This window comes from Aotus nancymaae, unplaced genomic scaffold, assembly GCF_030222135.1.
Source record: "Aotus nancymaae isolate 86718 unplaced genomic scaffold, 86718_ANA_hifiasm-v0.15.2.pri h1tg000025l, whole genome shotgun sequence".
Lineage (NCBI taxonomy): Eukaryota > Metazoa > Chordata > Mammalia > Primates > Aotidae > Aotus > Aotus nancymaae.
In genome coordinates, this window is record NW_026988438.1 from 24,428,585 (window position 1) to 24,454,603 (window position 26,019).

The following is a 26,019-nucleotide window of genomic DNA, read 5'->3' on the forward strand; positions in this document are numbered from 1 at the left end:
TACATGTTTCTTAAAATTGTCTATTTATTCTTGAGTCAATTTGGGCATTTTGTGTCTTTCTAAAAATTTTTTAATTTTATCTAAGTTATCTAATTTATTGCCATGCACCTGTTCATAATATTCCCTTATGATCCTTTTTATTTCTTTTCTTTTTTAAATTTTGTAATATATTTTATTAAATATAAAAATGTTCAAATTCTTAACATGGAAAAGAATTTTCAAGATCACCATACAAATCACAAACTGGAGAAAATGCTGAATCAAATATCAATAAAGTGTTAATAATCTTTCAAAGGACCCACAAAATCACTGAGAAAAATACTAAGGCCTAGAGATAACAGACAATCGATCATTGCCTATTACCTACCAAATACAATAGATAAGTTGTGTTTTTTGTTTTGTTTTGTCCATACAGCATATATATATGCTTAAGATATATAGATAGATAGATAGATAGATAGATAGATAGATAGATAGATAGAGATAGAGATACATATATATAGATATATAGATCTCTTAAGTTCTGGGGTACACGTGTAGATCTTGAAGGATTGCTACATGGGTATACACATGCCATGGTGGTTTGCTGCCTCCATCCCCCACATCACCCACATTAGGCACTTCTCAGAGAAGTGCCTTTTTATTTCTTTAAGTTCACTAGTAATGTGAGGACATGGTTTTAATTTCCTACTTCGAGAGCACAATGTATTTAAAGTCTCATACTTTTTTGTTTAAAAAGTCATAGAATATATCTATTTTAATACAAAAATAATATTTAACATTATTTAACATTAAGCAAAATTGAAGTGCCAGGGAGAGTTCCCATATTTACATCCTTGTTTTACCGCCCCATCCTCCAGCAAAGCCTGGGTCCCCCTATGTGAGAGGCATCATGACAGAATAGATTCTCTTCTATCAGAGTTTCCTAGCTCTTTCCAGGACAGCTTATCTGTCCCTAACTCTGCTAAGATCCTGAGTTGAATTACCAGGGCTCCACAGTAGACTCATAAACTGGAGAAATATGACCAAAGAGCTAACAGGTTTCATTGTGTAGATTGACTAACTCACAAAACATTTATCTGCTCTCATAAGAAGCGGGGAAAGATTATGCTGTTAGTGGGTGTATATGTGTGTGGAGTGTATCTGTGTCCTATGATGGAGGTGGCAGTGCAGGAACACCTGTAACTGTCATCTCCTTTCATCTCTGGAATAACAACAGCAAAAACTAAGGGATCCAAGTGAAGTATTTTCCTTTGAATAAACATCAGAAAGGAACATTTCTAACAGAGCTACGTTTCAGATTATTGACTTTAATGAAGGTCTTGTTTCTTTCAACTTCAGTAAATGAGGTCATAGCCAATATTCAGATATTCCCTGTAGAAAAAAAAAAAAGAAAAGAAAAGAAAAATCCAACATTGAACTGTGTTTTAGAATAATCTGGTTAACTTTAGCCTGGACGGTTAAGTGGCATTCGCATAAACCTGATATAGAAGTGATATTTAATGGATATATTAGCTGTAACATTTCCTTCAAATCCTTAAAATTAAATATTCAAATTAATCACTCAACTTCAGTTCCTAGTAAAGATATTCATAATTACTGTGTGTTAAATTCATCAGAATAAAAATATATTCAATTTGCTCTCTTTATTTTTCTTAGAAAAACTGTTCTTGAAAACCACCTGCTATTTAATCGTTGACAAGTTTGGATCAGACATCGTAAAACTGTGAGTATGCCGTGGCACATAACTCGGATTCCATTGCTGGGGCATGGGAGGAACAAGAAAACTGGGGGGCAGGAGGCTCTGCGTTCAGCTTGCTGCGCTTACTGGACAGGGCTCGAGCTGTTATTCCAGCTCTTGTTAATAGTAGACAACTGGAACCTGATTTGGATCCTTCGTCACTATACGCAAAGGCTTCCCTTGAATTACAGTATGGCAACCTGGCTCAACTTCTCTCCAAGAGCCTTTCAGATGGAATTTCACAAACAATTCCAGCAACAAAATGGCCCTATCCTATTGGCTAAACTTGGGCGATTGACCCTTTCTCCTGAGCTCTCCGCCTCCCTGGATTCCCAGGCCACCTCCTCTTTCCCCACCTAGCTGGTTTCCTGGCTTCTCTCCACCTCCCCACTCCCAGCCCTTGCTCCTCGCATCATCACGGTCTGCTTTTTCTTTTACTGTTGTTCTTTTTTTTGAGCTCAGGGCACTGAATCAAATAAGCCCTATTCCTCAGTTCCTGGCACTCTTTCATCAATGATCTATACATGGCTGTCTTACACTTTTTATTTTTTTACTTAGTTACCTTGAATACTGAAATAAGCTCCAGAACCCCCCACCCAAAACATAGTCTAGGACCTTGACAATAACTTCTTCTGTCCCTATGGACCCTCCCCTTTGTTCTCAGGCTTTTCCCACCCCAGTGAGCATCATCCTAAATTCCATGTTTATTCTTCTTCTGCTTTCTATAAAAAATTGTGAGGTTTTCCATAGTTTTATAATGTATAAAATATAAAAATATAAAGTATTTATTATCATCATAATACGTTATTATAAACATTTTATAATTTATTATACATAAATTATATGTGTTTGATTGCTTTCTGGTTTTAACTCTTGTGAACAGTGCTCCTAGGAACATTCTTTTTTTTTTTTAAACTTTAAGTTGTGAGATACATGTGCTGAACGTGCAGGTTTCTTACATAGGTATACATGTGCCATGGTGGTTTGCTGCACCTATCAACCCATCATCTAAGCCCCAAATGTATTAGGTATTTGTCTTAATGCTTTCCCTCACATTTCCCCCCACCCCTCAACAGGCCCCAGTGTGTGATGTTCCCTTCCCTGTGTCCATGTGCTCTCATTGTTCAACTCCCACTTATGAGTGAGAACATGTGGTGTTTGGTTTTCTGTTCCTGTGTTAGTTTGCTGAGGATGATGGTTTCCAGCTTCATCCATGTCCCTGCAAAGGACATGAACTCATTCTTTTTTATGACAGCATAGTATTCCCTGGTGTTTATGTGCCACATTTTCTTTATTCAGGCTATGATTGATTGGCACTTGAGTTGGTTCCTAGGAATATTCTTACATGATTCCTCCTCAAGGGGCCATTAGCCTTAGAGCAGAGATGTTCAAAGGACAGCATCACCCTCTACAACAGGGTATCCTAGAGTCACAAAATTTTAAATACAGAAGAAAGTTAATATCATACAGGCAGGGAGCTCATCAGTGATCTGTCATGCTATGCACCTGCCTCTCCTAATAGTGATCTCTCTCTGTTATGGCAAACAACTTTTCATAACCCCTAGGCTGTGTTTGGAAGGCAGGGACCCTTTATTCTTACCTAGTGGCATTATTATTGCCACTGTCTCCTAACTGGACTCCAGGCCTACAAACTTGCCCATTGCCATGCAATTTCATAAACTACATTATAGCTAGAGTAGTATGTTTTAATGCAAACCTAACTATAGTACTCCCTTAATGTAAAGATTTTCAAAGTCTTCACATCCTCTGCAGGACTCCTAGCTCCACACACAAAGCTCATCAGTAACTGATTTCTGAGGACATTTCTAGACTCACCCCTTGCCACGCCATAGCACACCACACTCCAAACCACTTGTGGTCAGTCTCTCAACACAACAGGAGGTTTCTGACTCAGGATCTTTGTATGAGATGTTCACTCAGCTTAGCATGTCCAAAACCTCTACTCCCTACTTCTACCCCAAACAAATCTTATGGCCCCACTCCCACACACACAGGCAAACAGGCACATATACATATACACACACACAAACACGTGCACACACACAGACATGCACATATGCACACACACATACACACACATGCATATAAGCACATGCACACTCTTACAGACATGTACATTCGTGAGCATGCATGTTCTCCTAATACCCTGTGCAAACCCTTAGCATGGCACTTACCTCATCTGTTTGTGACTGAATTATCCATTTACTTTTCTAAGTTGATAACTAGATGAAAAATCTTTTGAGGGATAGGACTACATTTTATTCATCTTTCTATCTCTCTGCAGGCACTTAGCAAAATACTGACTATATGTTTATGAAAGTACAAAAGAAAGTAAGCAAAAGAGGTAAGAAGGGTTGGCAGAGGAAAGGAGAGAGCTTTGTATCTCCAGATCCAGGTGCAATTCTTAAGAATAAAAAGTCTGCAGTAAGTGTTTGTTGAATTAATGGATTTTTTTAAAAAAGTATGAATACAGATGAGCCATGACTAGACTTCTCTGAAGAAAGCTATTTAAAAGTATAAAGACAGAAAGAAAAAAAATCCCTTTTAGTCTATTCGGTGAATCTATTTATACACCTAATAGGAGCCTAGATCCCGAAATCAGACCAGCAAGCTGAAGTCCCAGAACTCAAAGGGGCAGTACATGCAAGTGTCCAAAAGGGGGTGCCAGAGAACAGCTCCCAAGAGCAGTGTGGTGGGAGTCATAGAGAAGTGGCCTGGGGTAATTGAGACACAGCTTCCTCTTCTGTATCTCGCTGTAGAGTGGTGAGTGTGAGAATCAGTGAAGCATAAGGATCAGAGAAAGAACAGACATAGTACTCATCACTGCAGATGCAAACTGTACAGCATGTGAACTGTACGAGAGATAAGCGGGCATAGGTGTAGAGAAGATATGGGACCAGCAAGTCACCAAAAGAGGGACTCACTCCTGAACATGTGGTGGGGATGGGAGGAATCACATTTTTCTTTCTAATAAAGAAACTAATTCTCTCTAGCATGAGGTGGGCCACTTTGAAGAACGACAGATCTAATAAATGAACAAATGACAGATGTCTGATCCCCCCTTCGTGGTTCTGTCTACCATGTGTTTCGTCCATAATTTCCCACTATGTTTATTAGTTGTGAGCTGATAGAAATTTTTCCTCATTGGACATGTTCATACAGCTTGTTTTAAGCCATCAGACACAGCTCGAGATTGATGTAGACTCTGAAAATGACAACCTCATGATTTAGTTTTACTTGAATATCAGTCTTTCAATATTAAATGTATTTTCTAACCCAAAGGGCATCCTTTCTCATTATTTCACACCACTCAGTTCTCAATAATTCATGGACTAATTATGCAGCAATTACATTTCCTTCCCATAGGCAGAGCCACAAGATGTTAAAAAAAAAAGGGCACCTGAGAACTCAGGGGTACCCCCAAGAACCTGAGTTATGCAAGGAGGAGCTACTTCATGGGGAAGCCCAATCCCAGCCAGTGACCACAGCTGGATCCCCCTCTGTGTGGCCCAAATGGCCACTGCTCTCTCCATTGCTGTAGCAAGCCTAACTCTGGTCTCTGTCTGGCTGTGTTCCTTCCTGGTATCTATTTATGCTTCCCTCTAAATCACAAATGCTTGTGTCCTAAGCCCAGGAGCTCTCATGAATCAGTACAGGCATAAACTACTAACAGTTTTATGAAAAAAAAAGCAAAACAGAACTGATAACAATTATGGTATACCTTAAATGTAATTAATGGGTTAAAGAGAGGCATTAAAAACACAGGGCAGAGCCACTGTGCTCTGTGGCTTATGCCTGTAATCTCAGCACTTTGCGGGGGCCGAGGCAGGTGGATCACTTGAGGTCATGAGTTCAAGACCAGCCTAACAAACACGGTGAAACCCCATCGTTACTAAAAATATAAAAATTAGCCAAGCGTGGTAGTGGGCACCTGTAATCCCAGCTACTTGGGAGGCTGAGGCAGAAGAATCACTTGAATCCGAGGTAGAAGTTGTAATGAGCCAAGATCATGCCTCTGCACTCCAGGCTGGGCAACAGAGTGAAACTCCATTTCAAAAAACAAAAAAACAAAAAACAGGCCAATATAATTCTGTTATTCACAAGATAATTACAGGATTTATAGAAATGATTCAATTCATAGTACACTACAAAGGATGTGACCTAGAAGCAGGATAAAAGTATTAAGTTATATGAAGATCTTTCAGTTCTATTGGAGGATCTCTGTGACTACAATTTATATATAAAACCTCTTTTGAAAGTAATGTCAAATGTCTAAATATGAACACTTTCAAGTGAAAAAGTCTCTATTCCCCTATCCCTGCCATAGGCTCTGTTGCTCTGCCGTCTGGTCATCCTTGCTCTCCTCTTGAGATTTATGATGATAATGATGGTCATCATCATCAACTGTAATTCTACCATGATTCTAAATCAAACTGTCAATTAGCTGGCTATGCCAAAGTGTTGAAACCCTCCCCTTCCTGCATGCTGCACTCCTATGCACTTCTATAAAGGGAAGTAAATTAAAATGTGATAGATTCAACATTATGAAGTTTGAAAGTCACCACTCTGTTCTAACAGCAGGTAAAAAGCTGAACAAACTGAAAAACTAACAACACTTCCTAGATCTTTAAGAGAAGTAAGCTCAGAGCTGGGCATGGTGGCTCACACCTGTAAAGCCAACACTTTAGGAGGCCAAGGCGGGTGGCTCTCTTGAGGCCAGGAGTTTAAGGCCACCCTGGCCAACAAAGTGAAAACCCATCTCTACTAAAAATACAAAAATTAGCTGGAGATGGTGGTGCACCTCTGAAATCCCAGCTACTCTAGAAGCTGAGGCAGGAGAATCTCTTGAATCCAGGAGGTGAAGCCTGGACGACAGAGTGAGACTCTGTCTCCAAAAAACAACAACGACAAAAAAAAAGAGAAGTAATATTATTGAGCAAGCTGCTGCCTCGAAAACTGGGAGAAATAGGTGGATACAGAGAATCACAACTTTCTGGAGCAGAAACTGCCACAGGAGCCAGTATCAAGGAAAGATAATCTGTACTGTAATAGACAAATTGCTAGAGGTGGTTGTAGACAAGTCTGTGTTAAAAACTCCAGAAGAACCAAGTCATGGAGGTGTGCCCACTCTTTTATGAGTTTTACCTTCAGGAGTTTCTCACAGTAGTTATTAGAGACACATACCAAAAAAAGCCTCTCATGTTTCTGGTGGTAGGAGTGAGGGGGCAGCGGAGAAATGGGAAGGGAACCATTTTGAAATACACCAGAGCATTCTGTTCTTAAAAAGGTCTGCCCTCCAGAGAAGCTAGTAATCAGAGCCTAAACTGTTGAGGTTTTATGAGAGCCTAACTGACCCAGGGGAAGGGAAATACCCAACTCCAGCCACTCTAGACATCCTGTTCCTGCAAGATGGGAGTAAAGAGCTGAGATACACTAGTGAAGTTCACAGTCCAGAGGCATGGACTCACTAAAAGACTGAGACCTAATCATAGAACTAACATGCTTTCCCTCCCTCTGTAAGTCCCCATCACACTGCCAGCAATCTATTTATAGAAGTTCCTTTTACTCAGTCCATCACGTCTGGCTAACAAGAAAACATTACAAGGCATACTATAAGGCAAAAGACACAGTTTGAAAAGGCAGAGCAAGCCTCAGAACTGGATGTGGTAATAATGTTGAAATTATCATGGTAATAACAAGAAATTTTTTAAATAACTATGATTCATATGCTAAGAGCTCTAATAGATAAAGTAGACAGCATGCAAGAACAGATGGGCAATGTAAGGAGGTGGAAGTCCTAACAAAGAATAATTTTTAAAAATGCTAGAGAGCAGAAACACTGTAACAGAAATGAAAAATGAGCTTATTAATAAGTGAGCTTATTATTAGGCTGGAAACAGTTGAGGAAAGAATATCTGAGCCTGATGATATATCAACAGAAACTTCTAAAACTAAAAGGCAAAGAAAACAAAAACTGGAAAAACAAAAAAGAACAAAATATCCAAGGATTGTGGGACAACTACAAAAGGTATAACTTATGCATAATAGGAGTACAAGAAGGATAATAAATGAAGAAAGGAACAGAAGAAATATCTAAGACAGTGACTAAGAAGTTCCCCTGAACTCATGTCAGACACCAAACCCAGATCCAAGAAACTCAGAGAACACAAGAGGGGGAAAAACCTTACCTAGAGAAGAGCTAAGATAAGAATTACATCTGACTTTTTCTCAGAAACCATGTGAGCAAGAAGAGAATGAAGTGAAATATTTTAAATGTTGAAAAAAAAAAAACCCCACTAACCTAGAATTCTATACCCTGCAAAACAGTCCTTCAACAGTAAAAGAAAAATAGACTTTCTTAGACAAACAAAAATTGAGAGAATTTGGGTGCCAATAGACCTGACTTGCAAGCAATGAGGAAATGTTAAAAGTAGTTCTTTAGAGAGAAGGAAAGTAATATAGGTCAAAAACTTGCATCTACATTTTAAAAAAGGAAAAGCATCAAAGAAGGAATCATTGAAGGTAAAATTTAAAACTTTTATATGTCTTATTTTTAATTGATCTAACAAATAATGGTTTGTTAAAAGTAATAATAGCAAAAATGTATTTAATTATAGGCATGTGTGCTTATATACACATAAAATGAATGACAGTAATGATATAAAAGAGAGAAGAAAAGAGAATTTTTTGTTATTATATGATACACTACACATGAAGTAGCATAGTGTTATTTGAAAATGGGCTTAGATTAGTTGCAAATGTTTATTGCAAACTCTAGGGCAACCACTAAGAAAGGGAAAAATAAGTACAACTGATATGCTAATAAAAGACAAAATTGAATCTCAAAAAAATGCTCAATGAAAGAACAAAAAAGTGGAAAAAGAGTAGAAAACAAAAATGAAAACAAAGAACAAGGGCAACAAAAAACAGTAACAAATATATTAACTATATCAATATTAACTATATCAATAATCATTTTGACTGTCAATTGTTTAAATGTACCAATTAAGAAACAGAAATTGTCAGTGTATAAAAAAATTAGACTCAATTATATGCTGTCAACAAGAAACTCACTTTAAATATAAAGATACATATAAATTAAAAAGGGATAGAGAACACTGTACCATGCTAACATTAATCAAAAGAAATAGTAGCTATATTAACATGAAACAGAACATACTTCAAAGCAAGAAAGGTTATCAAAGATAAAGGGATAAAAGTTACATAATGATAAAGGGGTCAGTTCTAAAAGAAGACAAAAATTCTTGATATGTATGCATCTAAAAACACAGCATCAAAATATGTGAGGCAAAAATTGATGGAACTGCAAGGATAAATAGATGAATCCATTATTGTAATTGGAGACCAGCATCCCTCTATCAGAAATGGACAGATCCAGTCAACAGAAAATCAGTAAAAATATATAGTAATCTTCCCTTATGTGTGAGAAATACGTTTCATGACCACCAGTGGATGCCTGAAACCATGGATAAAAGTAGCAAACCCTATATATACTATGTTTTTTCCTATACAGCCATATCTATGACAGTTTAATTTATAAATTAGGCATGTACCCTTGTGCCTTGGGGCTGTTATCAAGTGAAATAAGCGTTACTTGAACATAAAGCACTGTGAGATGGTGACAATCAATCTGATAACTGAGAACTCTACTGAGTGACTAACAAGTAGGTAATGTATACAGCATGGATATGCTGAACAAAGGAGCAATTCACATCCCAGGTGAGGTGGAGTGGGACGGTGCAAGATTTCATCATACTACTCAAAACAGCATGCAATTTAAAAGTTGAGTTGTTTTCTTTCTGGAATTTTTTATTTAATATTTTTGAACTACAGTTGACCACAAGTAACTGAAATCATGGAGATCAAAACTTCAGATAAGGGGAAACTACTATAGTTGAACTCAACAACACTATCAATCAACCAGATATAATTGACATCTAAGGACTGTTTTATCCAACAACAGCAGAACATTCTTCTCAAGTTCACATGAAACATTCACCAAGATACATTACATTCTGAGACATAGAACTCATTTTAATTTAAAAGAATAGAAATTACACAATGTCTGCTCTCAGACAACAATGGTATTAAACTAGAAATCAATAAAAGAAAGATAACTAGAAATCACAAAATACATGGAGATTAAACACTTCTAAATAACATATGGACCTAAGAAGAAATCTCAAAAGAAAGTTTAAGATATTTTGAACTAAATCTTAAACTAAATTGAAAATCAAACTTATCAAAATTCATGTGATAAAGTAAAAGCAGTGCTTAGAGAGAAATCTATAGCATCGAATGACTATATTAGAAAAAAAGAAAAATCTAAAATGAGTCATCTAAGCTTCTACCTTAAGAAACAAAAAAAGAAGGGCAAAGTAAATCCAAAGTAAACAGAAGATAAATAACAAAAATTTGAGCAGAAAACAAGGAAATTGAAAATAGAAAATCAATAGATAAAATTAAATCACAAGCTAGGTTTTTTGAGAATATTAATAAAATTGATGAGCTCTAGCCAGGGTAACTAAGGAAAAGAGAGATAACACAAACTACTGATATCAGAAATGAAAGAGAGGACATCACTACAAACCTCATGGACATTAAAACAATAATCAGGAAGTACTATGAATAATTCTATGCCAACAAATTTGATAATCTAGAGGAAATGGGCCAATTCCTTGAAAGACACAAACTGCCAAAACACACAAGAAGAAATAGACAATCTGAAAAACCTATATCTATTGAAGAAATGGGATCAATATTTAATAATCTTCCAAAATAAAAAACATGAGGATAGATAGATTCACTATTTGGTAGATTCTACCAAATATTCAGGAAATTTAAGTATACCAAATCTCTATAATCTATTTCAGAAGATAGAAGCTAAGCGAATACTTCCTAACTCATTTTATGAGGTCAGCATCATCCTAATACCGAAACCAGACAGAGATATTACAAGAAATGTAAACTACAGACCAGTATCTCTCACGAATACAGATTTAAAAATCCTCATCAAAATATTACCTAATCAAATAAAAAATGTATAAAAAGAATTATACACTACAACTAGTGAGATTTATCCTAAATATACAAGACTGGTTCAACATTCAAAAATCAAATATTGTAATCCATCATATCAACAGACTCAAGAAGAAAAGTCTCATGATTATATTAATAGACACCAAAAAAAGCATTTAACAAATTCCAGTACTCACTCATGATTTTAAAAAACCTCTCAGTAAACTAGAAATAACTAAAGGGAAATTTTCTCAACTTGATAAAGAATATCTACAAAAAGACTACAATGAACATCATACTTCATGCTGAGAACTAGAAGCTTTCCCACTGAGATGAAGAACAAGGCAAGGATGCTCCTCTCACCACTCTTTTCAACTATGTACTGGAAGTCCTAGCTAATGCAATAAGATGGGGAGGAAATAAAATGTCTACTTATTGGGAAGAAAGAAATAAAACTATGTTCCCAGGTGACATGATTGTCTATGTAGAAAATCCAAAGACAGCAGCCAAAAAAAAATTAATATACAAAGTGAATCACTTTCCTATATATCAGCAACAAACAAGTTGAATTTGAAATTAAACACATGATACCATTTACATTATCACCCCTAGAAATAAAATGTTTATGTTAAATCTAACAAAATATGTGCAAGATCTATATGAGGAAAACTATAATAATTTATTGAAATAAATTAAATAACTAGGTAAATGAAAAGATGTTCCATGTTCATGAATAGAGGAAATCAATATTGTCAAGATGTCAGTTCTTCCCAATTTGATCTATAGTGATATTGTTTGGATACTTGTCCCCTCCATATCTCACGTTGAAATGTGACCTCTCTTGTTGGAGGTAGGGCCTAGCAGGAGGACTAAACCATGGGGACAGATTCCTCATGAAGGGTTTAGTGCCATCCCCTTGGTAATCAGTTTGTGCTCTGAGTTCACATGAGATTTGGTTGTTTAAAATAGTGTGATACTTTTCCTCTCACTCTCTCACTCTTGCTCTCTTCATGTGATACTTCCCACTCTCCCTTTTCCCTCCACGATGATTGAAAGCTTCCTGAGGCCTCACCCAAAGCAGATGCTGAAGCTGTGCTTGTACAGCGTGCAGAACAGTGAGCTGAGTAAACCTCTTTTCTTAATGAATTGCCCAGCCTCAAGTACTCGTTTATAGCAATGCAAAACAGCCTAATACATGTAGATTCAATGCAATCTCAATCTAAATCCCAGCAAGTTATTTTATAGATATTGACACACAGATTCTAAAATTTATATGGAGAGGCAAAAGATCAAAGAGAAGAACAAAGTTGGAGGACTGATACTACTTGAACTCAGGCTTACTACAAAGCTACAGGAATCAAGACAGTAGGGTATTGGTGAAAGAATAGACAAATAATCAATGGAACAGAGTAGAGAGCCCAGAAATAGACCCACATAAATACAGTAAACTGATCTTTGATAAAAGAGTAAAGGCAATATGATTTTTAAAAAAGATAGTCATTTCAACATATGGTGCTGGAATAAACGGACATATACATGCAAAAAAAAAAATTAATCCAGACACAGACCTTACATCCTTCACAAAAATGAACTCAACATGCATTAGAGACCTATATTTAAAATGCAACTCCTAAAAGTGTAGAAGAAAATATGGTTGACCTTGAGTTTTGTGATGACTTTTTACAGAGTACAAATAAATAGACTCAGAGAAACTATTTGCAAAATGTATATTTGATAAAGATCTCTTATCCAAAACATATACATAAAAAACTCTTAAAACTCAACAATAACAAACAACCCAGTTTAAAAAAAGAACCTTAAATTAAAGACCTTAAACGACACCTCACTTAAAAACACATACAGATAACAAATAGACTTACGAAAAGAAGCTGAACGTTATATGCTGTTAGAGGATTGCAAATTAAAACAATGACATATTATTGTTCATGGAATGTTTAAAATTCAAAAAAACAAAACAATTGATAGTTTCTTATAAAACAAAATGTTGTCTCACCATACAAGCCAAGATTCATACCACTAGGCACTTATCCAATTGAGTTGAAAATTTACGTCCACAGAAAAACTTGCACAAGAATATTTATAGAAGCATTATTCATAATCATCAAAGACTGGAAGCAGCCACAATGTTCAGTCATATAAGCAACTTATGGTACAACCATACAATGAAATATCATTCAGCAATAAAAGGAAATGAGCTCTCGAGTCATAAAAAGACATGGAGTAAACTTAAATGCACGTTACTAAGTAAGAAAAATCAATCTGAAAAGGCTACATACAGTATGATTCCAACTATATGACATTCTGCAAAAGGCAAAACTATGGAGACTACAAAAATATCAGTGGTCACCAGGGGTTAGGATGGAGAAAGAGACAAACGGGCACAACACAGAGGATTTTTAGGGCAGTGGTAATTAATCCATATGATACTATAATGGTGACTACAAGTCATTATGCATTTTTCCAAACCCACGGACTATACAACACCAAGAATGAACCTTAAGGTAAACTAAACTCTTTGGATGATAATAATGTGTCAATGCAGGTTTATGAATTTTAAGAAATTACTGGTGGCTGATACTGATAATAGGGGAGCCTATGCGTGTATGGGGGCAGGAGGTAAATGAGACATCTCTGTACTTGCCTCTCAATTTCACTGTAAACCCAAAACTGCTCAAAAGAAAAAGTCTTTTTAAAATTGTGACCCTCTCTTGGCTTTACTGGCTGCTCTGGGAAAAAGAAAAGGTGGGAATTGGCCCTATGAGTTTGCAGACTGCTTAAAGATTCAGCAAATTATGCGTAGTCTAGGCTTTCTGTCCCAAGGCTGAGCAAGAGTATGCACGCCATACTGCCACTTCTTATGCATCCTGCACATCCTAATGGTTTTAAATTTGTGTAGATGTATGGGGTTCGTCATTTTCTCTTTTTATCCAAAGGAATACTTGTCACTTTATGTCTTTCTATGATGAATCTCTATCTTAGAGGACCTAGAGGGATACTACATGCCCAGTTCTCCTCTTCTGCTCCCCAGCTCAAAGATGGTGGCCAGCCTCACTCTCTGAGTGGTCCAAATCTCCACTCTCACATTCAAGTTCACTTACTTGAAGTTGTGGCCTATTAGAGGGGAACAGAGGCTAGGTCTTACATATCACATGATAGTTGGCTCTGCTAGTCCTGGATTGCCACAGATGGGATACTGGCCTTAGGTTAAAAACAAAGATCAAGCAGAGCCCTATTTATCACTCTCTTGAGTCCACTAACTACCAGACCCCCATAAAGACAGCAGTCATCAGTTAAATAAATGAACAATTAAATTGAGAACAGATGTGTGAAAACAGCCACCCTCTCCTGATTTACTGACCCCGGTAGACATTAGTTTGGTAATGGACTTTATCTGTCACAAGCAGCCTCCCCACTGCTTAGAAGGGAGGACATCTTTTATACTTTTAGTTGCAGTCTTACCCCCTGACCTCCCTTGAAGGAACCCTGGGGCTAAGCAGGTGACTCTCATGATAAACTTGATGAATTCTCCATTTCCCTCTTTACTTAGGTGCTCACAAAAGGTTGATAAACCATCTTGCCAGCCACAATGTTAGCCACATTCAGCTGGAATGAAATTTGGGCAGCCATGGTTCCAGCCTGTTTTCACATATTAGTTATCCTAAAATAATTAGAGATTTCCAAGGTGGCCCCTTTTCTGTGATGGGCTTTGAGAAGATATGTTTCCATTAACACAGGGTAGTTCTTTCTACTGGAAGGTGCACGGTAGAAATAAACGCTCAAGGCCCCTCCCAGTATTTGGAGGTGTGGTGGTCCCAAGATAAGATTTTTAGAGATTTTTAAAGAGATTTTTATGTTTAGCAACTATTGCAACTGCTGCTTACTCATAAAGTGAAAACCAAGAGTGTTTTTCTGTTTCGTTTGCTTTTTATCGTTCTAAATTCCATTTATTATTCTCATGCCCAGGTATAACATTCCCTTAGGGAAGCAGACAACTTACTTGAGTCTGTGAAATGGGCATCAGGGAGAGAAAGCAGAGAGGAGAGTACAGGGAGAGAGCAGATTCGGTGACTCACATTCAGGCCCGGGGTTAAAAGGGGACAAGCACTCCAATGCTAACCAGCAGTGCTCAAGAGTTGGCCCGTGTGTGGGCTGTTACTGCCTTCAATCACAAGAAAAAAGAGGAGGAGGCGGCGGCTCAGGCTCAGCAAGAGAAGAGAGGTGTTAGTCATTGCCGTCACTGTAGAGGTACTTGTTATAATAGCTGGGTGGGGAGAGGTTGGAGTGAATTTATTAAAAGGAACCTACAGCACACAGATTATGGGACTGAAGGGCAGGAAAATACCCTCAGAACCCACCCCTCAGACTAGCTTTCCAGATACTCAGTCCTCATGGTAGAAAATTACGACAGCACCATCCCAGCTCTCTCTAGCTTTTCTTATTCTGAGAGTAGCCCAGAGTGAAGCTGAACATTTTTAACAACATTTCCAAATGTTACTAAGAATCAGATTGGTCCTGCTTGAAACAGTAATTTAATGAGTTCTAATTAACTGGCTGGGAGCTACAGCATATAAACACAGTTACCAGGAGCCCACCCCGACAGGCAAAGGGAGACAGTGAAGTGGTCATGTGAGCTGGGAAGAAACCCAAAGAAAGTATCTTCTAGACTCCATCACTGTCCCGCCACAGAATACAAAGATTGGTCTCTGGGTATCACCAACCTGTGTTGCTGGAGTTTTTAAATTTTGTTTTCTTGATTTGACCTGTGGTTTGAATCCATAATTTGCCTGTAAAATGTACTAAGAGTTTATACTTCTTCACTTCATTCGAAAAATTATACTCATTTTTCTTGGTAAGAAGAGTTTTGGGGGTGGGAAAGAAAAAATGGACATGGAAAGTTTGTTTTAGCTCCATCCAATCTAGATATAAACTAAATGTTTAAAGAGAACTATCCTTATACCATCCTCAGGGAAAGAAACCAGTCAGCTACCTTTTACTTTCTTCTGTAAGAATAAGAAATATGCCTGGCGGCCAAGTGCAGTGGCTCCCACCTGTAATCCCAGCACTTTGGGAGGCCAAGGTTGGTGGATCACCTGAGGTCAGGAATTCAAGACTAGCCTGATCAGCACAATGAAACACTGTCTCTACTAAAAATATAAAAATTATCTGGGCATGGTGGTGGGTGCCTGTAATTCCAGCTGCTTGGGAAACTGAAGCAGAAGAATCACTTGAATCAAGGAGGCGGAGGTTGCAGTGAGCCAAGATGGCACCACTGCACTCCAGCCTGGGCGACAGAGCAAGACTCCGTCTCAAACGAACAAACAAAAAACCTCTGTTCCTGAATAACTGGGGAGATTGATTTGAGTAATAATAAAACTCTGGTCTCCCACAACCAGAAAAAAAGAAAGAAAGAAAGAGAGGAGAGAGAGAGAAAGAAGAGAGAGAGAAAGAGAGAGAGAGAAAGAGGGAAGGAGGGAGGAAGGGAGGAAGGAAGGAAGGAAGGAAGGAAGGAAGGAAAGAGGGAGGGAGGGAGGGAAGGAGAGAGCAAGGAAAGGAAAGAAAGAAAAGAAAGAAAGAAAAAGAAATGAAGTCCATTTTAGTGCTTTGTGGTCTAACCAATGAATTTCCATCCATAAGGAAAGAGATGGATTGTTCCTAAGAAAGTAAGTCTAGGTGTTTAAGGCTATATCGTAAATGATTTTTCACTATAAGGTCACCAAATGTTTCGAAGGCCCAAACTTCAAAATACTGTTTCCATCAAATTACATCCCTGCCCACTTTTTCTTTCCCAATTTTATGTGTGGCTTTTCCTGAAAAGAATCCGAACACTCGCGTGGGAGGCTGACTGGCAGCTCAGTGCTGTGGGTGCTCCATCCTTGCCCTTAGGGCCTCATTCTAAATTCAGGAGAGAGCAACATGGCAGGAAATCATTACAATCCAGCAGCTCCACAGGACTGGGCTCAAAGGCCAGGCTGCGACTAGCTGAGGGGATTAGAATCCATTCTGGGGATTTACCTTTCTTTGCAGTAGCTTCTATTTTCTAATGCCGGAGAGATCTGAATAGTCTTTGTTTTGCCCCATTTCCCTCCAGGCTTAGCGCAGATATGAATGCTGATGTGGTATGTCACACTCTGGAGTTTTGTAAACAGAACATTGGCCAACCATTGTGTCATCTCTATCCTCTTCCCAAGGTGAGTGGGTATTCACTCTGAACATCTGTTTCCAGTGACATGCAAGGCCTTTGGAAATGTTAGAAAAGGAGGCTTAGCTCCACTCGATCAGTGTTTTGGGGACAGGGAGAGACAAGTTGACATTTTCAATTACCCTGCAAGAAATAATATTTCTGCGTTTCAGCTTAGATCTCTACTCCCATGCTACCAAAGAATGTCTTTGCCATTCAACCATTGTGGACTGTAATTTTGAGCTGGGCTGGCAAGAGGTAGGAAATCTGATCAGTCAAAGAGACACAGAGGTTTAAATCCCTATCACTTAAAAATCAAGCAAGTCACTCTCATAGAGTCACCAACTCATTTCAGTTTGCCCAGGACTTTTCTGGCATACACACCGAGAGCCCCACATCCTGGGAAATCCTGGGCAGTTGGTCACCCTACTCTGAGCTTTATTGCTCTTACCCACAAAATGGATTTTGATAAACTACCTCCCACATTGGTTTATTGTGGGAAGTAGGTGAGCTAATGCATAAAAAAATGCTTAGCACAATACTTGATACAGTTTTAAAAGTGTTCATAAAAATGATTGCTAAATAATCATTATTGATAACATTGTTATTCAGTGATAGCTGTTCAGAGGACCCTGTGTGCATTGTATCATTTTGTGCAGCTTTTAGTTGGATTGCAGAGACAAGCTTGACACAATGCCCTCCGCACACTCTGGAGGAAAGGATAGTATTGAATCCAGTTGGGTCACACAATACAGATTTTCAGGAGCTCCCTGTGAAAAAAAATTCTATGCCTTCTTTCTCAAATTGTAGTTTTTCTGTATATTACACAATAGGTTTCTATTTTAATTGTAATTTCCTTTTTATTCATGTTAAAATGAAGTCCATTTTAGTGCTTTGTGGTCTAACCAGTGAACAAGATTTTGCTGATGGACAGTATTAAATATCATAAGCCTGTCTCCTTGAACAAGAAGAAAGAGATGCAAATACCTGAGGAACGTGTATATTTCATGCTTCCTCTGTCACTGACTAAGTGCCAATTAAATTTCCCCTAACTCCACCTGAGGAGCTCTGGGCTCCACTGGTACCTAGAAGGGTTAGTTAACTTTAATTATAAAAACAAAAAATTTCATGTGTTCAAATAGCATGTGAATATTATATCATAATATTTGCTGTTTGTTATTGCAAGGAAGAAATGGGTCTCTGTGTAGAAAGGCAAATGATACAGGTTTTGTGATTTCCTTAAATAGTATCATTTATACATTACACTCACAGGTATACATAGTCACAACAAGTTCAACTTTAAACTGTCCCATTTAAAATGGCATTCTTTATTTTTTATACTGTCTAGAGTTTACATCTGAAATTTCATGTCCTTGTCTTCCCACCCTGACCCCCTTCTCAATTCCCAACTCTGTAACATTTTGACCATCCTCTTTGGCTACAAGGAAATTGGAGGATTTCATGCGGGAACCATCACCTTCCACCCCAGCTGGCATTCAGTGCTTCTGGGCAGCCTGCTACTGCTTCCTGGACAGCCCCCTTCACTTTCCTCTGATGGCTGTTCTAGGCCTTCACCCTCCATCTCGGTTCCCCCTTTCCAGCCTCCATCTCTGCAGATGACCCAGAAAAGAGGGACGGTGGGTATACACATGGACAGCTTCACTTTCCTCTGCCTCTGAGCTTCCCCTGAATGGCAGTAACTGACATTGACTGGGCACTCACTGTGGGCCCAGTGCTGGTGCAGAGGCTCACACGTGGTCTTGTTTTGTTCCCAAGCAAGCCTAGGATGGAGGCGTCTTTATGACTCCCTATTACAGGGGAGGAAACTGAGGGTTAGAAAAGTTATGTGCCTTCCCAAAAGTCACTTTCCCCTGAGGAAAGAACAGAACTGGGATTCACACCTCTGTTGTTCTACTCAGAGAGCTTGGTTGATCTCTAACCACAGTGTCAGTGTCTCAGAAACTCCCCTGGGGCGTCTTCCTACAGCAGTCAGCTGAAATCCTACCACCAGAAACAACCCATGTTGAGATGTGTGTTTCCTTTTAATTTTTCAAATAAATTATACTGTATTGATAATTTCTTTGAGAGTTATGATCCTGTATATACAGTTTTATACCCTACTTTGTTCCCTTAACATTACATTTTGAGCATCTATTTTTCAATGGTATATAGCAGACTTTTTTTTATCATTTTACAGATCACTCTTACATAGCACGTATGAATGCTTAGGTGGAATTTCCTACCTACCGAAGGCAAGTGAAAATACAAATGCAGACGTGGGTAATTTTCAGTCCCCTCAGAAGGAATTCTCATGACACTCCCTGTCAATAGTCCCTGGAGTAGCCACTATTCTGAAGTCGGTCGCCACTGGCTCGTTCATTTTTAGGAAACTCTATCCTGGAACGTTGTATCAAAGACCTCCGCAGCATACACTCCTTTGTGTCTGGCTTCTTCTGCTTGTGAGCTTCATCCCACGTTGGGTGAACAGCATCATTTCCTGTAGAATTCTCTCAGTTGTCTTTTGATGTAGCTCCCACTCTACTGTCCCAGTGAGTCCAACCAAATCTGCTCTTGCCCTCTTTCCAATACATTTTCCACATTGATGCCACAAATGCCTTGCTGTAAGATAAATATGACCTTCTCACCCCAGCACAACCCTTTGCCTGGAAAGCAGTTTCTCACTCTGTCCTTCCACTTGGTGGATTATTCCTCCCCATCCTTCGCGTCTCAGCTTACATGTCACTTCTTCAGGGAGGTGGCCCCATTAGGTAACCCTCCTGTCATAGCTCCTGTATATTCTTTTCTTGCACTTGCCACTTTAAAAGATACATCTCTGTGTGACTGCCTGCCTGTTTGTCTCTCTCATTGGGCTCTGAACTCCAGGAAGGCAAATTCTGTCTTGTTCACCACTGTATACCCAGTGTCTAGGACAGTGCCTCACACATACCAAAGAAATGTGTGTTGATGCAATGAATGGATGAAGTGTCACTAGCTTCTCATTTGCATCCCTGATGGGAATTCAGACTTTTCTCATGTCAAGCCCTCACTGATTTTCCTAGTGTGTACTTCTGATCCTGAACAAGCTTAGTATCTCCACGTTGCCTACATAACTAAGCACAAATTTTCACTTAGCTTTTCAGGACCTTCCAAAAGTCTTTCCAGACTTGCCTTTCCCTCTTAGGTTTGTGGACCCTGTGCCACAGCGAGCAGCAAGTGACTGGCTCTCCCTTAAGCCCTCCCCACCCCGACCTTGCACCTTGGGTGTTCATCATTCCCTCTACCCAGACCATCTTTAACAATTCCAGCCATCCCTCAAGCTCACATCAATGGTCACCTTCTCTGTAAAGTAATTCCTAACAGTGCCAACAAAATTTTAACTCTCCTTTGAACAATCATTGTAAAATAACTGTTCGAGCACTTACAATGTGCTAATATTTTTCTAAACGCTTATGTGTATTCATGCATTTAATCTTATGAAGTAGGTATGGTTGTCCACCTTTTATAGATGAGGAAGGTGAGGCAGAGAGACATCAAGATACTAAAGTTTTGTAGATTTCCTCACTAGGATGCAGGCACATGGGGGCGGGCAGGCCTGTACCTTGCCCATATTTGTTCCCTCTACTGTGCCAGGCACATACTTATTTGGTATATGGATAAAAATGAAAATAGCAGAAGCGAGTATTTATTGACGGCCTGCCAGCCGCTGCATGACATGTGTGATCGCATCTAACAGTGCTCTGACATCTATATTTATTTTACAGTTAAGGAATTTTGAGACTTAGGGAAGTTAAGGGATTTTCCCAGGCTATACAGCTAGTGAGGAACACAAGAGGATTCATCCCTGGATCTGTTTGTCTTAAAGCCCAAATGCTCATTCATTGCCCTCTCGGCCTCACTGAGACTCCTTGGGCATTGTCATTTTGAATGGAACCACTGCTCCTGGGCCAGCTAATTCCTTATAAGCAGGATTCTGCACCCTCTATGTCTGGCTTTTCACACATTTCAGACTCTTGTACAATATAAATATAAAGCCATCTGCTCTATGATATGCATGCTGCAGGGATGGAATGGATGGATTGGTCCCTCTGCACCAGGGAGCTCAGAGCACAGAAGCAAGCAATGCAGAGCAACAGAGATCTGGCTTCAGTGGGGCCAAAAGTTAAAGGTGGAACTGCATTTGGAATCCACAGTGAAGCCCTGTTCTTCATCTACAACCCACCTGAAATTCCAGGCCCACTTCTTGCTGGTCCTGTGGCCATGTTCCCTACCACTATCTACCGTGTGCTCAAAAAGGACAAACTTCATCCATAATTAGTTAAAACAAGAAAAATCTACAAAGTCCCACTAGTACAAGAAGAGGAAGAAAAAGGAGACAGGACAGAAGGAGGAAGAGAAGAGGAATGGGGAAGAAAGGGAAGGAAAAATAGCTGCAAGCCTCATTGCAAAGACCAGCTGGGTGGTTTCGTGTTACCTATCTTGGGAGTTTATTTTTACCACTCTTCTCATTTGCACCCAAAACAGGGCATTGATTGCTGCTGTGTGTGTGTGTGTATGTGTGTGTGTGTCTGCTTGTGCACATGCACAGGGACACATACACATGTGTCCAAAACTATGATTCTGACACCACAGCCCACAAATTGAAAACTGAATGCAGCTCATTCATGTATATCCAGTGGCTCTTTAAAGCTCTCTTTTTTGGATCAGAAGGTTACATTGCATGAGTCCCAGTTGAGCCAGAAGCCTCCTGGAGCCTCCTCAGCTTTAAGCCGCTTCGACTTGGGTCCCCAAAGCTTGAGATCGATCCCCAAAAGATCTCATAGCTTTGAACAGACCCCTTCCTAACCACAGCAGTGCTGGAGGAACAGGCTGCATTTCCCACATCTCCAAGGCATACTCAAGATTTACTTCGGTCACGTTGATCCACATTAAAAGAGAATCCTATTGAGAATGTAAGCCCTGTGTGGAGATATTCTCCATATTTCCCTGGGGCCTCCTGAACTGCTGGGTGGCAGGGAGACCTGCTGCCTTAGGAGAGCAACCCAGACTTTGAAACAGCTTTTCCCACAGTGAGTTGGGGTTCTGCAAGAACCAAAAGCTCTCTGATGCTGAGGGTGGGGGAAGGTGTGTATGCACAGGAAATCCTATTTCCCTGGAATCCAAACTACCAGGGAACTGACATAAATAGGTTTGGCAAGAAGTAAATTTGCACTCTTTTTATGAGAAAGTGACACATGACAAATTCTGGTTCGCCGAAGCAATAAACAAGCTGACCTCAGGAATTCACTTTTATTTTTTAAACGCTACATGTCAAATAAAATACCTGGCATCTCTTTTAGTAGACAGTCTCAGGTGGTAATGTTTAGAAAAAGAATCACGGATGGACAGGAAATTGGACACTTTCTGAGATTCCATAACCACTAAATTTCATTCTGCACAATCCACAGAACGCTGATGCTCATAATGCTGTTTTTAGCCCTAGAGCATACAACACACTGTCAGACGTGTTACTGTCTAGTCTCCCCCGTACTCTGCTATTTCTAATAACTTTTTTGGTAATAATTTCAGATTCACAAAAAGTTGTGAGGATACTGCAGGAGAATACACTGTTCACCCAAGTCTAATTCCCCACAATGTGAACATCTTAATATTACTTAGTCAAAACTAAAGAAATCAATATTACAACTGTATATACCTTAGTAGCTATTAGAGCCCAGATTTTATTGGATTTCACCCGTTTCTCCTCTAATGTTCTCTTCTGTTCCAGGATCTAGTCCAGGACACATGTTGCATTTCTTTTTTTATTTTATTTTTTATTTTATTGTATTTGGGCTCTGGGGCACATGTGCACGTCCTGCATCCTGCAGGATTGTTGCATAGGTACACACATGCCATGGTGGTTTGCTGTCTCTATCCCTCCCGCTCCCCACCATCACCTACACCAGGCATTTCTCCCAGTGTTATCCCTGGTCGTCCTCCCTGCCCCACTCCCGCTGTCCCTCCCCTCCCCTCCCCTCCACCCCCCACCTAGCCCTGTGAGTGTTGTTCCCTTCCCCCGTGCCCAAGTGTTCTCATTGTTCATCACCCGCCTATTTCTTTTTCGTGTCTCCTTAGTGTCCTCTGGTGTGTGGCAGATTCTTCATCTTTCCCTGTTTATCGTGACCTGGACAGTTTTCAGGGGTACAGGTACATCGGTAAAATGTTCCCCGAATTGGGGTTTGTTTGACGTTTTTGTCTTGGTTTAATGGTTTTAGAGGTTTTTGGAAAGAACACCACAGAGGTGAAGCGCCCTTCTCATGACATCCTATCAGGGTTAAATGATGCCACACGACATCCCTAGTGAGGTCAACCTCCATCACTCGGTGAAAGGATCGTTTGCCAGGTTTCACAATTGCAAAGTCACCGTTTCCCCCCTTTTCCTTTACTCTGTTCTTTAGAAATGAGTCTCCAAGTCCTGCCTACACTCAGGGAGGTCAGGGAGGACCAAGCCCCTGCTCCCACAATATGGAATATCCACATATATCTTTTGGAATTCTCCTATGTAAAAAACACCTCCTTTCTCCCTTATTTATTTAAAGCCAATCATTTATTTACATTAACACAGATTCATGTATATGTATTTTATACTTTGAGTTATAATTCAAATATACACTATTTTATTGCACAAATGTTTCCACTTTTCTGGTTTTGCTACCATTGGAAGCTTAGGGAGACTCCTGTGTCCTTTTGACACTCCTCTGTCCTTCTTTCTTCTTCTGTACTACTTTATGTTCTGACACTGCCAGGTGATCCAGGCTCATCTTGCTATCTTGTATTCTTCTGCCCCTGTCCTCGAATCAGAATGTCCCTAAGGAGACCTGACTCCTTTAATTGGAGAATGGTATTTGGAAACCAAGATCTGGGTGTTAGGTGTGACCATTGCTACTGGGATGTCATTGCTGATTGGCCTTCTTAGGTCCTGGTCTTCTCTGTGGAGAGCTAAGTGAAGTATGTGTGTATACAACCCATGTAAGATTGGTTGAATGAAAAATAGGATGAGAAGGGCAATCCTGGACATGCCTTACCTTCTCCCTTGTGAGGATGTCTGGTCTCAGTGGACTATACCAGAGTTCAAAGCGTTTTGCTTATTTGAGAATGTGAAGCAGTTTTCAGAAATAAACACGAGACTCACCTCAGGGCACCTACAATTATTTCTGTGTCTGTATGTGTGTCTCTATGTGTGTGTATGTGGACATGAGCTCATACTGATATCTCTAATTTTAACCTAGTATCACAGGGTCAAACTCTATTTTATAGGTGTGATTATCAGACATATTTTGTAGTTGTGGCTTAAAGCCTTTACCCAAGCCTCATAAGTAGTGATTAGAATCTGAACTCAACCCAGGGCCCTGGACTTTAGACCTCCAGCTCTTCACGTCAGCACTGTCTGTGTTTAGCACAGACTCTGGAGCACATTCAGTGTTGGCACTTCTCAGAGCCAGAGGGAAGTAAAGGCAGCTTTAGTTTTGGCTTTCATAAAATATCATAAACAGCTTAATTTTCAAGAATCTTGCACAATATCCCAACTTTCTCAGTAACAAACCATAGAGACATTCGCTCACTTAGTCATGCCTCAACAAACATTTCTTGAACCCTTACCGTGTACCAACCCCACAGCCAGGTACCCTAATAAGTTATCTCTTTTAACCATCCCAAGTCTGCAGGACAGATATGATTCTGTCATTTTATAAATGAGGCTACTAATACCTAGAGAACTGAGAGACTTCCCTGAAGTCCCATACTTTCTACAGAATAATTGTTTTTCTTTTTATAAGCCAGCAAATATTTATGTAGAATGAATTATGTAGAACAGTAATCCAGCAAATGTGGCAGGTAATAGCAATGTAAATAGTTTTTCTAGCAGGAGAGGCAGGCTCACAGACAAACAGTGAGGAAGAGATGAGTGTGCTCACACAAGGTGTGAGGAGGAACAGAAACCAGCAGATGAGAGCTGAGCTCGCCCTGGAGGGAACAGGAGTGGAGGTGGCTTTTTCAGGGTAGAGTAGTTTGCCCAGCACACTCCACCTCGCCTGTGTCCGCCCCTTGTGCTGGGCCCTTTACCTAGAACTCCCAGTTCCCTGCATGGCCAGCACCTTGTCCCTCTGCTGGTTTAAGTACCCCCTCTTCAGAAAGACCTTCCCTGATCAACCTCCCTGAAGAAACTCCCCTTTCCTGCTCTCTCACATCACTTTGTTTATTTCTTTGATATCATCTGAACACAAGGACCCTGTCTTTTTTGCTCACCATCGTCTTTCTGGACTGGCATAGTACCTGGCACATAGTAAGTGCTCTGTAAGATTGGTTGAATGAAAAATAGGATGAGAAGGGCAATCCTGGACATGCCTTACCTTCTCCCTTGTGAGGATGTCTGGTCTCAGTGGACTATACCAGAGTTCAAAGCGTTTTGCTTATTTGAGAATGTGAAGCAGTTTTCAGAAATAAACACGAGACTCACCTCAGGGCACCCGCTCTGGTATTCCTGGGTGGGATTTGAGCATTGCACTTGCATAACACTTTTGACGGGCACTGAAGGCTGAGAACTGTAGTGCTGGAGCCTGGCCCAAGCCTGAAAGCTCTCATCGACAAGTCTGAAAGCATTGTCCCTTCTGCTTCTCACCTCCCACACATCCAAAACCACGTATCCCCACTTGCCCTCTCATTGCATCCTTTTCCCCAACCATTCCTTGATTCTACCCCTTCCGATTGATTCATCAACTTAATTTCAGCTATGAGTTTCCAGTTTCCAGACCCCTAGGAATAAGGCCTCTTAGAAGGACAGAGAGAACTAGAGTTTTAGACCTAAAGTATTTGGAATTCATTCATTTTCTGTGGATTTTCTCAAAATAGTGTGCTGACTAATTACAAAGGTACACTGAAGTTATCTACACCCAAAGAAGAAAATGAGAAGGCCCGGTAACATGCCCAAGTCTCTCCCATTCTAAAAAAATACGTATAAAAACAAACCTCACAGAACACTCATTCC

General features: G+C 39.7%; 1 protein-coding gene across 3 annotated transcripts in view; it reads left to right on the forward strand.

Moving 5' to 3' along the window:
* Positions 1-26,019, forward strand: part of AOAH (acyloxyacyl hydrolase) — a 196,896-nt gene that overhangs the window by 43,156 nt on the left and 127,721 nt on the right. For all 3 annotated transcript variants that reach the window (XM_064380450.1, XM_012461274.2, XM_012461275.2), the window contains 2 exons: positions 1,660-1,726; positions 16,911-17,010. In XM_064380450.1, the coding sequence (XP_064236520.1) occupies positions 1,660-1,726; positions 16,911-17,010 (167 nt within the window). The remainder of the gene's footprint in view (positions 1-1,659; positions 1,727-16,910; positions 17,011-26,019) is intronic.